The sequence below is a fragment of the Trichomycterus rosablanca genome, chromosome 9 (assembly GCF_030014385.1).
Source record: "Trichomycterus rosablanca isolate fTriRos1 chromosome 9, fTriRos1.hap1, whole genome shotgun sequence".
NCBI classification, from domain to species: domain Eukaryota; kingdom Metazoa; phylum Chordata; class Actinopteri; order Siluriformes; family Trichomycteridae; genus Trichomycterus; species Trichomycterus rosablanca.
This window is the reverse complement of record NC_085996.1, coordinates 20,530,272-20,547,739: the sequence shown is the minus strand read 5'-3', so window position 1 is coordinate 20,547,739 and position 17,468 is coordinate 20,530,272. Positions and strand designations below refer to the sequence as shown.

At 41.4% G+C, this 17,468-nt stretch overlaps 1 protein-coding gene across 3 annotated transcripts in view; it reads left to right on the top strand.

Annotated features, from left to right (window-relative positions):
* Positions 1 to 15,970, top strand: part of fam49a (family with sequence similarity 49 member A) — a 54,725-nt gene extending 38,755 nt beyond the window's left edge. The window contains exons 1-11 of one of the 3 annotated variants that reach the window (XM_063001236.1): positions 3,614 to 3,682; positions 4,007 to 4,086; positions 6,345 to 6,466; positions 6,895 to 7,000; positions 7,092 to 7,228; positions 8,913 to 8,990; positions 9,557 to 9,673; positions 13,447 to 13,526; positions 13,738 to 13,864; positions 13,983 to 14,053; positions 15,275 to 15,970. In XM_063001236.1, coding sequence (XP_062857306.1) covers positions 4,014 to 4,086; positions 6,345 to 6,466; positions 6,895 to 7,000; positions 7,092 to 7,228; positions 8,913 to 8,990; positions 9,557 to 9,673; positions 13,447 to 13,526; positions 13,738 to 13,864; positions 13,983 to 14,053; positions 15,275 to 15,338 — 975 coding nt within the window. In that variant the 5' untranslated portion in view covers positions 3,614 to 3,682; positions 4,007 to 4,013 and the 3' untranslated portion in view covers positions 15,339 to 15,970. Of the gene's footprint in view, positions 1 to 3,602; positions 3,683 to 4,006; positions 4,087 to 6,344; positions 6,467 to 6,894; positions 7,001 to 7,091; positions 7,229 to 8,912; positions 8,991 to 9,556; positions 9,674 to 13,446; positions 13,527 to 13,737; positions 13,865 to 13,982; positions 14,054 to 15,274 lie in introns of those variants that run through there. The other 2 variants (XM_063001235.1, XM_063001238.1) reach the window with 2 other exon arrangements.
* Positions 15,971 to 17,468: the final 1,498 nt, after the last annotated feature.

Here is a 17,468-nt window from a genome sequence, read left to right as displayed (position 1 = left end):
AGTGTGTGTTGTGCTGGTATGAGTGGATAAGACACAGCAATGCTGATGGAGTTTTTAAACACCTCACTGTCACTGCTGGACTGAGAATAGTCCACCAACCAAAAATATATCTAGCCAACAGCGCCCCGTGGGCAGCGTCCTGTGACCACTAATGAAGGTCTAGAAGATGACCAACTCAAACAGCAGCAATAGATGAGCGATCGTCTCTGACTTTACATCTACAAGGTGGACCAACTAGGTAGGAGTGTCTAATAGAGTGGACAGTGAGTGGACACGGTATTTTAAAACTCCATCAGCGCTGCTGTGTCCGATCCACTCATACCAGCACAACACACACTAACACACCACCACCATGTCAGTGTCACTGCAGTGCTGAGAATCATCCACCACCTATATAATACCTGCTCTGTGGGGGTCCTGACCATTGAAGAACAGAGTGAAAGCAGGCTAAAAAGTATTTAGAGAAACAGATGGACTACAGTCAGTAATTGTAGAACTACAAAGTGCTTCTATATGGTAAGTGGAGCTGATTAAATGGACAGTGAGTGTAGAAACGAGGTGGTTTTAATGTTATGGCCTATTGGTGTATATGGCCCACATTTACGATGTTAATAGTAAAACTACTTCAGGGTTTATGACTGGATACAATAATCAGACTCAAACATAATACCGATCACGCCATAAAATGACACAACTGTGTTGAACATGGCATTAAAATTCAAACAAACAAACCTCAGGATTTACGGTGTAGCGTACTAGAGGTGCAGGCATCTCGAGTTAAACTGGTTTGCACATGAGTGCCCTCTACTGGATTCTCAAACTGTAAGTCATCCAAACAGTGCTGAACCAGATCTTGAGCATTTTGAACCTGCCTACACCTTGTGTGAACTTAAGTTCGTTATTTTTACTTCCTGCAGTCAAACCCGGTTTTTCTGTGCATTGCTTACTCTTACTGGCTACTTATCAAATGTCATATGTTCCTTCAAAGCTGACCCATTGTATTTAAACCAGAATGGAACTATACAGGGTATCAGTTTAGAGAAATAAAAGTACCAGCTTAAACTATTACAGCTTATTCCTATTAGCCAAGAAAGTACATTTTTATTTGACATACATGTACACAAGTTTTTGGTGCTTTCCCAATTCCTTGGTAGAATAAAATTAAAACAATTGTGACACTACAACATCCAGTTCTGTGTAGTAGGTGCTTTCTCTTTAGGTCCCTCTCCACCCTTTTCAAGAATAGCTGTTAGCTGAGCTCACTGATGGTCATCCCAGAACAACAAACACTACCATGCAACCAAATTGAACTGAGTAAAGAGCTGCAAAAATACCAGCATCGTGTAAAGTGGTCTAGTGACATCTGCTGCTAAACTGGGGGTCTTTTTCATTATTATTATGCATTTTTAATCTAGTCATATCCAATTACCCAGTCGGATCTTCTCTACTGCTGCAGACCGCGGCCCTGACCAAGGAGGGCCTTACCTTAACACACTCTCCTTTCGGCATGTGTGCAGTAACCAACTGCTTCTTTTGACCTGCAGAGGGTGGGTTCACACAGGGATCAGTCACATACAAGAGTCAGACTCTAATCTCCAGTATTCCCAGTCTCTGTGCAAGCGCCATCAACCAGCCAGGAGAAACCGCAATTGCAGCAGCAACTGGGAACATGTTTGACCATTTCTTCCCCTCAGAGACAGTCAGTTGTGTCTGTGTAGATGCCAGACAGGCTGAGAGCACAATTGTGATGGGCTGGAGAATTATGCCGCACGCTACACGGGCATTGTAAGATAGTTGTGGAAATTAATCCAAAATTTCATTCAAGATCATCCAATTCATGCTCCAAACATGTTAGCAAATGTATTTTTTCCTTTTTTTAATTGGTAAATCCATGTTTAACTTTTAAGATGTGGGCGCTTGGGAAGCATAGCAATAAAACCCGCTAGCCCACCACTGCTAAAATCTTGACCTTTCAAGTTCAAATCCCAGCTCTGCTGTTGGCCGGCTGGGTGCCTACACAGACATGATTGTCTAGGTCTGAGGGAGGGCGGACTGAAGGGATTCCTCATTGCTGCTGCAATTGCGGCTTCTGCTGGATGATCAATGGCCTGCACAGAGACAGTCAGTGATACTGATCCCTGTGTGAACCCAACTTGTGCAGATGAAAAAAAAGTTGGCTCTTCTGATGTAAATTGAGTGAGTTAAGTGATTAAGTTTGTTTTGCCAATTTGTCAGCTGCATAAAAATACACCGATCAGCCATAACATTAAAATCACCTCCTTGTTTCTACACACATTGTTCATTTTATCAGCTCCTCTTACCATATAGAAGCACTTTGTAGTTCTACAATTACTGACTGTAGTCCATCTGTTTCTCTGCATGCTTTGTTAGCCCCCTTTCATCCTGTTCTTCAATGGTCAGGACTCTCCCAGGACCACCACAGAGTAAGTTATTTAGTTGGTGGATCATTCTCAGCACTGCAGTGATACTAACATGGTGGTGGTGTGTTAGTGTGTGTTGTGCTGGTATGAGTGGATAAGACACAGCAGCACTGATGGACTTTTGAAACACCTCACTGTCACTGCTGGACTGAGAATAGTCCACCAACCAAAAATATCCAGCCAACAGCACTCCGTGGGCAGCGCCCTGTGTCCACTGATGAAGGTCTAGAAGATGACCAACTCGAACAGCATTAATAGATGAGCGATCGTCTCTGACTTTACATCTACAAGGAGAACCAACTAGGTCGGAGTGTCTAATAGAGTGGACAGTGAGTGGACACGGTATATAGCGCTTCTGTGTCTGATCCATTCATACCAGCACAACACGCACTAACACACCACCACCATGTCAGTGTCACTGCAGTGCTGAGAATCATCCACCACTTAAATAATACCTGTTCTGTGGTGGTCCTGATCATTGAAGGACAGGGTGAAAGCAGGCTAAAAAAGTATGTAGAGAAACAGATGGACTACAGTCAGTAATTGTAGAACTACAAAGTGCTTCTATATGGTAAGTGGAGCTGATAAAATGGACAGTGAGTGTAGAAACAAGGAGGTGGTTTTAATGTTATGGCAGCACGGTGGTTTAGTGGGTAGCACTGTCACCTCACAGCAAGAAGGTCCTGGGTTCGTTTCCCAGGTGAAGCGATCCGGGTCCTTTCTGTGTGGAGTTTGCATGTTCTCCCCGTGTCTGCTTGGGTTTATGCAGGAGCTCCGGTTTCCTCCAACAGTCCAAAGACATGCAGTTAAGGTGAATTGGAGATAGAAAATTGTCCATGACTGTGTTTGAGATTAAACTTGTGAACTGATGAATCTTGTGTAACCAGTAAACTACCTGTTTTGTCATTAACATAACCAAAGTGTGTAAAACATGACCTCAGAATCCTAATAAATGAATAAATAAATTCATTTAGACTTCTTAAACGACCTTGATTATTTAAAGCAGTATATTTGCTGAGCATTTGTTCACTGAACCCAGCATTGAAATGTCATTATTCCGCATATGTACTGTTTTTAGTTCCTTATTTATGCAGTTTATTGATGTGTTTATTACCCTTGTACATGTATGATTCATTTCTTTATCATTTATATCTCGATTAGGTTTGCTGGAATGGGTAATCTTCTAAAAGTCCTTACAAGAGATATAGAGAACTATCCCCATTTTTTCCTGGATTTTGAAAGTAAGTTTGAGAGGAGGTGCAGTCTGACGGCGTGCTTTGTAATCACTGAACTTTCCTCCACAGAAGGAGAACCTTAACTGCCATGTCTGAGCACTCTTGTAGTACAAGTGTACCCACAGACTTCAGGACTTCAGTAACAAGACGATATTTATAGAATTCAGTTTGCGATATCAGGTTTTGTTGCAGGAAAAATAAAGTACATTTCTTTGTGAGCAGGTCAGACATATGAAAGCGAATGTAAACTGAGGGCTTGTGCTATTACTGTCCATGTCATGCAACACTTCTCTCTCTGTTTCTCTTTCTCCTCTTGTTCTTCTGTTACAGAAACCAAATGGGGAATCTTTTAAAAGTGCTCACTTGCACTGAGCTTGATCAGGGGCCAAACTTTTTCCTTGACTTTGAAAGTGAGCAGAGCTTTTGCCTGGCCAAGTCTGTCCTCCCAGCTGGCTACTAACACTTTGCATGTATTATTGCTTGAAAGTATACTAATCAGTACAATCGTTACATGTTTATGAATGTATCATCTCATTAAACTTTGACGGTAGTGTAAGTCGATTGGGATCAAAAAAAAAAATTCAGGGCGTTTGCATGTGCAAATCGATTTGGTGCAAATCAGGGTTTATGCCTTTGCATCCGTTTTGCACATTCAAATGCTTCAGTCTATTACGTAAGACCAGAGCAACCAAATTGTCCAGGGCCATTTTACCTTTCTTTGGGCATTGGCTTGTTTTCTGATAAAATGTACATTTGCACTTATTATATACACCGATCAGCCATAACATTAAAACCACCTCCTTGTTTCTACACTCACTGTCCATTTTATCAGCTCTTACCATATAGAAGCACTTTATAGTTCTACAATTACTGACTGTAGTCCATCTGTTTCTTTACATGCTTTTTTAGACTTTTCTTCAATGGTCAGGACCCCCACAGGACCACCACAGAGCAGGTATTATTTAGGTGGTGGATGATTCTCAGCACTGCAGTGACACTGACATGGTGGTGGTGTGTTAGTGTGTGTTGTGCTGGTATGAGTGGATCAGACACAGTGTCCATTCACTGTCCTCTCTATTAGACACCCCTACCTAGTTGGTCCACCTTGTTGATGTAAAGTCAGAGACGATCGCTCATATATTGCTGCTGTTTGAGTTGGTCATCTTTGAGATCTTCATCAGTAGTCACAGGACGCTGCCCACGGGGTGCTGTTGCCTGGATATTTCGGTTGGTGGACTTTTCTCAGTCCAGCACGTACAGTGAGGTGTTTAAAAAGACTTATCCACTCATACCAGCACAACACACACTAACACACCACCACCATGTCAGTGTCAGTGCAGTGCTGAGAATGATCCACCACCCAAATAATATCTGCTCTGTAGTGGTCCTGGGGGGGTCCTGACCATTGAAGAACAGCATGAAAGGGGGCTAACAAAGCATGCAGAGAAATAGATGGACTACAGTCAGTAATTGTAGAACTACAAAGTGCTCCTGTGTGGTAAGTGGAGCTGATAAAATGGACAGTGAGTATAGAAACAAGGAGGTGGTTTTAATGTTATGGCTGATCGGTGTATATCTAACCACTAACAATAATCAACCGCCACAAATTAAGAAATCCCCCTTTCTGACTTATTTGGATTAGTTTTCTGTATTATGTGCATGTTATTAAATGGTTAGAATTAACCAAAAAATAGCAGCATGTGACATTAGTAAATGTGGTGCTAATGACTTCTCCGTTTCAGCCTTTCATTTTCTTCACAGCCCTCTTTAGAGTCGTACAATCAGCTGAACAGAAATAAGTAGAAAGCTTAGTGTTATTTAAATGAAAATGAAAGCACAAGAGCTTTTACTACACTAGTTGTAAATATAACGAATGAGCACACTGAAATTACATTCATATCTGCATTACTAATTGATAAATATTACTCAAACATAGATAAACACATTACAGTCCAATTATTGATGAACAGAAGTTGTGCTAGTTCCTGTCTTCATCAAATCCTGGCTTTAAGCGCTCGGCTGGTGCAGCAATCTATCACGTTAGCCCACCCCTACCGTGAACAGACAAATTGTGTGACTAACCGAGGAAAGGCCATATAAGGTATGGCCCTGTTGGCACTGCAACAGTGACGCCTTCTTATCTGGGCAGTAGAGAGAAAATGTCAGTCTGGAGTAAAATCTGCCCAGTGGATAATCCTGGGGTGTGTCCGCTAGTATGGAATATGGAAATATCACAATTCCATGTTTTATGGATAATTCCGTGTTTAATAGGTACACGACTGACTGAGAGTTAACAGAAAAGAGGGGTCCAGAATGAAATAGATAGCATGCTAGGCCTGACATAATGGGCACCATTTCCCACAGTGCAATGAGTAATGGAATGAGTGCAATTAAAAAAGCATGCCAGCCAGAATGCGGGGTTTCGGCCACTCACCCCACTCAGACATTGTCCGTCATGTCTGTATGTAGATGCCTGACCGGTTGATGGCACCGCTGGGTATTCAAACCCCGAATCCCAGCGGCAGTGGGCTAGCGTAATTCAGAGCTGCGCCTTCCGAGCTCTCTCAATAATAATAGTATAAAATGTAGAACATTCCAAAAGAATCCTAACATTTTATTGCAATTCTTTGTCTAGCTTGTTATTGACTGTATTCCTGTTGTGTATCAGATGCACAGCCCACAGAATGTGAGCGTGAAGTGTGGAACCAGGTGAACGCTGTACTTCAGGAGTCTGAGAGCATTCTGTCAGGCCTGCAGGCATACAAGGGTGCTGGACAGGAGATACGAGATGTAAGTCACACACATGCACGCATCTTTTGGAGCCTGAATGATGTTACGACTTGGTAGATGCATGATATTGGCCAGAATTTGGGTTTTTAATGCCCTACTGGGGGCGGCACGGTGGGTAGCACTGTTGCCTCACAGCAAGACGGTCCTGGGTTTAATTCCCAGGTGGAACTGTCCTGGTCCTTTCTGTGTGGAGTTTGCATGTTCTCCCTGTGTCAGCGTGGGTTTCCTCCGGGAGCTCCGGTTTCCTCAAACAGTCCAAAGACATGCAAATGAGGTGAATTGGAGATACTAAATTGTCCATGACTGAGTTTGACATTGGAAGGTGGTGAAATGCCGATGTTGGTTGGGCCCAAACATCTTTATAAGCAGCATTACTCATTACTCATATTGGCCATGATTTGCTAAAGATATATATTTGTGTTTCTTAGGCTATACAGAATCCAAATGACATGCAACTTCAGGAGAGAGCCTGGAACTCTGTGTGTCCTCTCGTCATCCGGCTGAAGAAGTTCTATGGCTTTTCGTTAAAGCTGGGTAACACCTAATGCCATTACTACACATATACATGTGAATACTAGTGTTTTAACCTCACATAGCTCATGTCCTTTCTCATTTCTTTGAACAGAGAAAGCCTTACAGAGTCTCTTGGAGTGTCTCACCTGTCCACCTTGCACTCCCACTCAGCATCTGGAGAAGGAGCAGGCCCTGGCTAAGCAGTTTGCAGAGATCCTGCATTTTACCCTGCGCTTTGATGAGCTCAAGGTGCCTTTGACTTTTGCCTTGAAAAACTTCAGCATAGTGGCTCCTTTACATGCACAGCTTTCAGGTTCAGGGTTACTTTTCTTTTACAAAGTACATACATCGATCAGCCATAACATTAAAACCACCTCCTTGTTTCTACACACATTGTCCATTTTATCAGCTCCACTGTAGTTCTACAATTACTGACTGTAGTCTATCTATCTCTCTACATACCTTTTTAGCCTGCTTTCCCCCTGTTCTTCAATGGTCAGGACCCCCACAGGACCACCACAGAGCAGGTATTATTTGGGTGTTGGATGATTCTCAGCACTGCAGTGACACTGACATGGTGGTGGTGTGTTAGTGTGTGTTGTGCTGGTATGAGTGGATCAGACACAGCAGCGCTGATGGAGTTTTTTAATACCGTGTCCAGTCACTGTCCACTCTATTAGACACTCCTACCTAGTTGGTCCACCTTGTAGATGTGAAGTCAGAGATGATCGCTCATCTATTGCTGCTGTTTGAGTTGGCCATCTTCTAGACCTTCATCAGTGGTCACAGGACGCTGCCCGTGGGGCGCTGTTGGCTGGATATTTTTGGTTGGTGGACTATCGGAGCGATCGTCTCTGACTTTACATCTACAAGGTGGACCAACTAGGTAGAAGTGTCTAATAGAGTGGACAGTGAGTGGGACACAGTATTTAAAAACTCCAGCAGCGCTGCTGTGTCTGATCCACTTATACCAGCACAACAAACACATCACCACCATGTCAGTGTCACTGCAGTGCTGAGAATCATCCACCACCTAAATAATACCTGCTCTGTGGTGGTCCTGACCATTGAAGAACAGGGTGAAAGCAGGCTGAAAAGTATGTAGAGAAACAGATGGACTACAGTCGGTAATTGTAGAATTACAAAGTGCTTCTATATGGTAAGTGGAGCTGATAAAATGCAGAGGTCGTAATTGCACCAGTCTGACAGAGAGAGACCCATATCCCACTTAGTCCCACCCATCTGAACAACAGGCCAATTGTTGTTCATGTGACCGCTCAGCCTCAGCCGGCAAGGCAGAGCTGAGATTTGATACGATGTATTTGAGATCCCAGCTCTGGTTGCAGCGTGTGATTTTTACCGCTGCGCCACCTGAGCGGCAATACTGACTAACTTAATTGTATTTTGTAAATCTAAACAAATTCTGAATTTGGTATCTTCCACATGTGTAAATAACCAATGCCTTGGGCATAGATGTACCCCAATTTCATGACAGATGTTGGCTTGGACCTTTCATTGATAACAGTCTGCATGGTCCCAAGTCAGTGTAGCTATATTTATCTTAATAACATGATAGTGTCTTTTGAAATGCTGTCAGTGGATTTTAAGGTCACACGCATTCCTCTGTGGTTTTTGGCCTTGTCTTACACAGACTGAGATTTCTCCAGTATCACTTTTTACAGTATCATGTACGGTACATGGTAACAAACTATTTTCAGTCTTGCATTATTAAATGCTCTTTTTAAATTGATTCACAACTCTCTCACAAAGCTCTACACTAAGTGGTGAGCCATAAACCATCATTACTTACAATGACAGGGACTTTGGTGGATACTATATAATTTAAAATGTTTGAGTTTTGGGCTACTCAAGTTACAAATTGTTCATATTTGTAATATATGTTGCATCTGTGACTAAAATGATTTCTTTTCAGATGCGTATTCCTGCCATTCAGAATGACTTCAGCTACTACAGACGGACGATTAGTCGAAACAGAATAAATAACATGAACGTAAGTGGAATCTGATAATGTTCATTCATTAGGCATAACATTATGACGACCTCCTTGTTTTTTACACTCACTTTCCATTTTATCAGCTCCACTTAGATGCACTTTGTAGTTCTACAATTACTGACTTGTAGTCCATCTATTTCTCTACATACCCTTTTAGCCTGCTTTCAGCCTGGTCTTTAGTGGTCAGGACCACCACAGAGCAGGTATTATTTAGGTGGTGGATCATTCTCAGCACTGCAGTGACACTGACGTGGTGGTGGTGTGTTAGTGTGTGTTGTGCTGGTATGAGTGGATCAGACACAGCAGCGCTGCTGGAGTTTTTTAAACACCTCACTGTCACTGCTGGAAAAAAAAGTATGTAGAGAAACAGATGGACTACAGTCAGTAATTGTAGAACTACAAAGTGCTTCTATATGGTAAGTGGAGCTGATAAAATGGACAGTGAGTGTAGAAACAAGGAGGTGGTTTTAATGTTATGCCTGATTGGTGTGTGTTTATATGTTAAAATCACTGTTTTGTGCAATTACATTAATAAATATGAATGATTTGCTTGTTTCCTTTAGCTGGACATTGAAAACGAGGTCAACAATGAGATGGCAAACAGAATGTCTCTGTTCTACGCTGAGGCCACTCCAATGTTAAAAACCCTAAGTACAGCAACAACTAACTTTGTGACCGAGGTAATGCACTTCTACATACTGATAAAAAGTGTCCATGAGCAAACTAAGCATTTAGAATGAGACTTTTCTGGATTTCTGTGAATCCTCAAAATCAGCGGTCACCAACCTTTTTTGCACCATGGACCGGTTTCATATAAGATATAATTTCACTGACTGGCGGGGATGGGAGGATTTAAAAGAAAATTATACGATGAGCATAATAAAAAACACAAAGTACATAACAATACTACTTACCAGTGATAGAAAATCAGTGGAAACCCTGAGCTTTTTTCACTGCAACAAGATGCTCCCACCTAGGTGTGATAGGAGACAATAACACCCAAAGTGTGTTCCTTATGTCCAGTCTACTTCGTAACATTATTTTGGTTGCCGTCACTGCAGAAAATCCCGCTTCTTAAAGATAGGATGTTGGAAATGGAAGCAGTGTTTCCATTGCTTTTGTAGCGATCGCTAATTATGTATTCTTTCTGTGTGGTCCCACGGTGACCAGTAGCAGCCCATGGCCCGGTGGTTGGGGACCACTGAATCACATCCTGTATTGAAAGTATTAGACACTATTAGTAAATATTATTTGATTGAGTTTTATCTACGGGTAGCCCCACTATACAGTTAACTAAACAGTAAGCTAGCATGCTAAGAGAATGTACAGCTTATTTACAGCCATGTGGGTGGCACGGTGGCTCAGTGGGTAGCACTGTCACCTCACAGCAAAAAGGTCCTGGGTCCTTTCTGTGTGGAGTTTGCATGCTCTCCCTGTGTCTGTGTGGGTTTCCTTCGGGAGCTCCGGTTTCCTCCCACAAGCCAAAGACATGCAAGTGAGGTGAATTGGAGATACAAAATTGTCCATGATTGTGTTTGACATTAAACTTGTGAACTGATGAATCTTGCGTAACGAGTAACTGTCGTTTCTGTAACCGTGTAATAGCATGTAAACCATGACGTTAAAATCCTAATAAATAAATACATTTACAGCCTTGTGTATCAGTAAACAGACCTGCTATAAACCTAAACAGTGTCCAGGGTAACTCTTTTAACGTTTGCTTGGATTCAGTAGTCTTGGTTAACTATGTAGAAACCACACACAGTGTCACATGAATACAGCCTTCTGGAGTGTATTTTTAAATTAATATTGCAATGCTAGGGTTCATATTTTGGATATTGTGTAGCATCTATGCTTTATGCAAGAGCTGTTTTATGCTTGAATGTTAAACACGTTTTTAACCACTCAGTTAGCAATTTTTCCACTAAAAGAAGCTCTGTTCTGTTCGAGTTTCTTTGAACCTTGGTGTTTTTACTGCTGTTGTTACAGATGCAAAAAGCATCTCTCAACTATTGGCGATAAGAAGATGTAGACGGCAACTCAGTTCGTCGTGTTTGTGGACATTGTTGCTTTCTTTAGTGCATTCATGTGAGAAGCATTTTGCGCTTCACTCACCATGACCCTCGGTGCAAATAGCCACTTTGCGCTTGGCTTTAGAGGTGCTGTAAAACATAACTAAAGTGTTCCACGAAACACAAACATCCATTTGTGTGAAATAACCAACAAATCCACTCTAAAAGCGTCCACATATACAGTGGTGTTCAAAAAAAATAGCAGTCCAACACCATTAACCTGATAAATCACTGTTTTTAGTAGAAGTGATATTTCTACATAGCAAATAATTCACTTGAAAGTGTAGTAGAGTCATGACAACAAAACAAACCCAACAATTAGGACATGCATGCTGCTCATTCTGAGTAATCGAAGCATTGATTGAAAGGGGCTTGTTCAAAATAATAGCAGTGAGGAGTTCAATTGGTGAAGTCACTCATTCTACAGAAGAACGGGTGTCAATTTTGGCCCTTATTTAATGTAGGAGGGGGGCAAATGTTGCACAGGTTGGTCATAGCTCATTTCCTTTTGAAATACTGGGTAAAATGGGTTGTTCCAGACATTGTTCTGATGAACATTGTACTTTGATTAAAAAGTTGATTGTAAAGGGAAAAAACATACAGAGAAGTGCAGCAAATTATTGGCGGCTCAGCTAAAATGATCTCAAATGCCTTGAAGTGAAAACCAAAACCTGAAAGACGCAGAAGGAAGCGTGGAACTACTGTTCGAATGGATCGAAGAATAGCCAAAATGGCAAATACTCAGCCAATGATCACCTCCAGAAAGATCAAGGAACATCTGAAGTTACCAGTGAGTACAGAAGATGATTAAGTGAAGCCAATTTACCAGCAAGAACTCCTGCAAAGTCCCGTTGTTAAGATAAAGACGTGTCCTGAATGGGTTAACATTTGCCAAGGAACACATTGACTGGTCCAAAGAGAAATGGCTGAACATTTTGTGGACTGGTGAAAGCAAAATTGTTCTTTTTGGGTCTAGTGGCCGTAGACAGTATGTCAGACGACCCTCTGAGCACTGAATTCAAGCTAAAGTTCAGTGTGAAGACAGTAAAGCATGGTGGTACAAAATGATAATATGGGGATGTTTCTCATACCATGGTGTTACACCTATTTATCACATACGAGGGATCATGGATCAGTTTAAATATATCAGAATACTTGAGGAGATCATGTACATCCTGGACTGGAATACCTGTTCAGAGGTGCCAGAAGTTGATCGACTCCATGCAACACAGATCTTGGAAACAATCGTTATGCCACTAAATATTAGTTCAGTAATTTAAAGTAAAGTGAAACCTCAAAATTTTTTTCAGTTTATAGATCTTTTTTTGAGTTTTTTAAGAAAAATGCTGCACTGCTATTATTTTGAACAGCCTAATATTAATTTTTCTTAACTTTCTGTAAAGGATTAACGCAAACTGGCTAAATTTTGTTAATGTTTTGATTTAGAATTGAAAGTGTAGTATTTTCAGTGCATTTGCATTCATGGAAATAAAAGTTATTATAATGATTTTGTGCTTTATTCGCTTTTTTAAAATCAGTGCCATTTTTTTGAACACCACTGTATCTATGTTTAGCTGTTTTTACTTTACTGTGTGGTGGTTTACTTTTAAACTTGTGTTATGCAGCTTGGGGTTCTGAGAATCAGCCTCTCGGGAGAGTCGAAAAAGCTTAACATGGCTTAATGTACTAAAAGTTGACAGGAATGCAAAATTTCTCTCAGTTATTACTGGTTATAAGTGCTCTGTACTGCCGAAATTCCTCGGTCGTTGTTTTAGTACTACAAGCCACGTTAAGCTTTATCTTTCATGCTGAGTGTTTTACGTACTGTCTTGGGTCACTGTTACCACGTCCTATCAAACAGTTTGTCTCATTAAAGGCGCTTTGAAAATATCAGTGGCGAACTGGCTAAAAATTCAATCAGGTGAACTTTAAAAGAAGGAAGTGTAGCATCACGTTCCACAGGAAACAACAGCACAGCGGCACGAAGCGGTTTTGCAGCTCCTCATGTAAAAGCACCCAAACCTCTACAACTTGACATGCCCACAGATCACGTTGTGGTTCTGGCTACAAAACCTTGTATTCTGTGGTGTCAGCTTCGAACACAAGTTCACAGTTTGGAACCTCTTTTTTTTGGTGGAAACATGCTGATCCGGTTTAGAATCTAGTTTGTGAACCAGAACGGAGCCCGTTCAAATGTGGGCTGCATTTTAGCCACAGTTGGGACTGAACCACTAATGAGTTACTAAACAAAAATGTGTCAATTGCAATGTTCAAAATATATTGAAAGAAAATAGTAATCATTGTTTTAAATAGAAAACTGATATTCCTTTATTTGTTTGTGTGTTATTAAGGGCCTAAATTAGCATTATCTTTTCTTCTAGAATAAGACGTTGCCCCTTGAAAACACCACTGACTGCTTAAGCACTATGGCCAGTGTATGCAAGGTCATGCTAGAGACACCGTGAGTATTAAGTTAACCTTTTCCTTAGTTCCATAGACTTTCAGAACGTAACATCTGGTCCAGTTTATTCTCCTTTAATGAATGTGTATTGTGAAATTTGACTTACTTTTTCTCCAACGCTAGCAAGATTATTTGAACTTTAAATTGTCAATGAAATTTCTATAAACTGCCTCAAGCAGAAATGTTTTTTTCCCTCTCTCTTTTTTGATAGCGAGTATACGAGTCGGTTTAACAGTGAAGATACACTCCTGTTCTGCATGAGGGTGATGGTGGGTGTGATCATTCTCTACGACCATGTGCATCCCAACGGTGCCTTCACCAAGTCCTCAAAAATAGATGTAAGATATTTATCATATTTTCATGCTGGGTGCATCTTACTTTAAGCAGTGGGATATTGTTTGTTTATTAATACTATTTGGGATTTAAATTATAACCATGTTTGATGTTTTTTAACAGATGAAAGGATGCATAAAGGTTCTAAAAGATCAGCCAGCTGATAATGTTGAAGGTCTCCTGAATGCCCTAAAGTAAGTCATTTGCAGAAATGGACCAATACATGTTACATGGCTTTCTATTTAATTGTGCAAGCATTTTTAATTTGCTTATACACTGACTAGGCATAACATTATGACCACTGACAGGTGAAGTGAATAACACTGATTATCTCTTCATCACAGCACCTGTTAGTAGGTGGGATATATTAGGCAGCAAGTGAACATTTTATCCTCAAAGTTGATGTGTTCGAAGCAGGAAAAATGGGCAAGCGTCAGGATTTGGGCGAGTTTGACAAGGGCCAAATTGTGATGGCTAGACAACTGGGTCAGAGCATCTCCAAAACTGCAGCTCTTGTGGAGTGTTTCCAGTTTGCAGTGGTCAGTATCTATTAAAAGTGGTCCAAGGAAGGAACAGTGGTAAACCGGCAATGGGGTCATGGGCGGCCAAGGCTTAATGATGCATGTGGGGAGCGAAGGCTGGCCCGTGTGGTCCGATCTAACAGACGAGCTACTGTAGCTCAAATTGCTGAAGAAGTTAATGCTCGTTCTTATAGAAAGGTGTCAGAATACACAGTGCATCACAGTTTGTTGCGTACGGGGCTGCATAACCACAGACCAGTCAGGGTGCCCATGCTGACCCCTGTCCACCACCGAAAACACCAACAATGGGCACGTGAGCATCAGAACTGGACCACGGAGCAATGGAAGAAGGTGGCCTGGTCTTTTACATCACGTGGATGGCCGTGTGCATGTGCGTGTTCGTGTCGCTTACCTGGGGAACACATGGCACCAGAATGCACTATGGGAAGAAGGCAAGCCGGTGGAGGCAGTGTGAGGCTTTGGGCAATGTTCTGCTGGGAGACCTTGGGTCCTGCCATCCATGTGGATGTTATTTTGACACGTACCACCTACCTAAGCGTTGTTGCAGACCATGTACACCCTTTCATGGAAACTGTATTCCCTGATGGCTGTGGCCTCTTTCAGCAGGATAATGCAAAAATGGTTCAGGAATGGTTTGAGGAGCACAACGAGTTTGAGGTGTTGACTTGGCCTCCAAATTCTCCAGATCTCAATCCAATCGAGCATCTGTGGGATGTGCTGGACAAACAAGTCCAATCCATGGAGGCCCCAGGTCAGAGGTGGTCATAATGTTATGCCTGATTGGTGTATAAATCTAGAATAAGAAGTGGCATAAAGTGTGAAATGTTTGGCACTGCACTTTCCCTGTAATCATTTTTATTTCCTTTCTTCTAGATTCACCACAAAGCATCTGAATGATGAGTCCACTCCAAAAAATATTAGAACAATGCTGCAGTAATTATTTTCATTTTTTAAAGCCAAGAGGATCAGTGTACAGACCTCAAAAAGATGTATATGTTTACATTTATTTAAGGACTTGATGTTAATACTTGTCTGTATTTACAAAGCCATTCCCACCAATGTACTGCAATGTAGAGAAACTGTATTTGTTATTCTAAACAGAACGGATTGCCTCTACTGTCTGTAAGCACAAATTAATGAAACCATGCAGCCTTATCAACACTCATCATGCTCTCCTTGTCATGTTCAAATCAAAAACCGTCATCATTTTAACCAAAGGGGCTAATGCACTGTGTAGTGTCTGTATTCAGGGATAATTATGCCTCGTACAAGTCACATGGTATTAAGCTAAAACACATTCTCAAAGAGTGACTCGAACCTATTTAAATGATTGTGTGGTTTTTTTCATTATGACTGAACAGTGTGCAGACAGCTCAGTAAGGTTAAAAGGCAACACTGTCCCCATTTCTTTCTTGTTTTTTTTTTTTAATTTGTGGTTTGGCTAAAATTATTTTGTTGTATTTTTTTTGTGATGTGTGCTTGTTTGTGTGCCTCCGCCTCTAACACATACATTATTCAATGCCACAGCTTTAAATTTTGAAATAAAATGACATTTTGAGTATATTTTAAGAGGACAATTGAGAGACTTGTTTTATTGTATTTTGATGTGGCAGGTTTGGTGCAAGCATTTCACATTCATACTACAGCGATTCAAACCGCAATTTCAAAAAAGGTTTTGTATTATACAAATAGAAAAAGGCGCTCAGGTGGCACAGGCAGGCTCTGGCAGCCTGGGCACCTACACGAACAACGATTGGCTGTTGTTTAAGGGAAGAGCCAGACGGGACCTCATAACTGATGCAGTTATGACCTTTTGTGGTTGTAATCTTAAGTTTTGAGTTGAGTGAGTTAGGCAAGTACAGTGCCTTGCAAAAGTATTCAGCCCCCTTGAACTTTTCAACCTTTTGCCACATTTCAGGCTTCAAACATAACGATATGAAATTGTAATTTTTTGTGAAGAATCAACAACAAGTGGGACACAATCGTGAAGTGGAACGAAATTTATTGGATATTTTAAACTTTTTTTAGAAATAAAAAACTAAAAAGTGGGGCGTGCAATATTATTCAGCCCCTTTACTTTCAGTGCAGCAAACTCACTCCAGAAGTTCAGTGAGGATCTCTGAATGATCCAATGTTGACCTAAATGACTGATGGTGATAAATAGAATCCACCTGTGTGTAATCAAGTCTCCGTATAAATGCACCTGCTCTGTGACAGTCTCAGAGTTCTGTTTAAAGCGCAGAGAGCATCATGAAGACCAAGGAACACACCAGGCAGGTCCGAGATACTGTTGTGGAGAAGTTTAAAGCCGGATTTGGATACAGAAAGATTTCCCAAGCTTTAAACATCTCAAGGAGCACTGTGCAAGCGATCATATTGAAATGGAAGGAGTATCAGACCACTGCAAATCTACCAAGACCCGGCCGTCCCTCTAAACTTTCAGCTCAAACAAGGAGAAGACTGATCAGAGATGCAGCCAAGAGGCCCATGATCACTCTGAATGAACTGCAGAGATCTACAGCTGAGGTGGGAGACTCTGTCCATAGGACAACAATCAGTCGTACACTGCACAAATCTGGCCTTTATGGAAGAGTGGCAAGAAGAAAGCCATTTCTCAAAGATATCCATAAAAAGTCACCTGGGAGACACACCAAACATGTGGAAGAAGGTGCTCTGGTCAGATGAAACCAAAATCGAACTTTTTGGCCACAACGCAAAACGTTATGTTTGGCGTAAAAGCAACACAGCTCATCACCCTGAACACACCATCCCCACTGTCAAACATGGTGGTGGCAGCATCATGGTTTGGGCCTGCTTTTCTTCAGCAGGGACAGGGAAGATGGTTAAAATTGATGGGAAGATGGATGGAGCCAAATACAGGACCATTCTGGAAGAAAACCTGTTGCAGTCTGCAAAAGACCTGAGACTGGGACGGAGATTTATCTTCCAACAAGACAATGAACCAAAACATAAAGCAAAATCTACAATGGAATGGTTCACAAATAAACGTATCCAGGTGTTAGAATGGCCAAGTCAAAGTCCAGACCTGAATCCCATCGAGAATCTG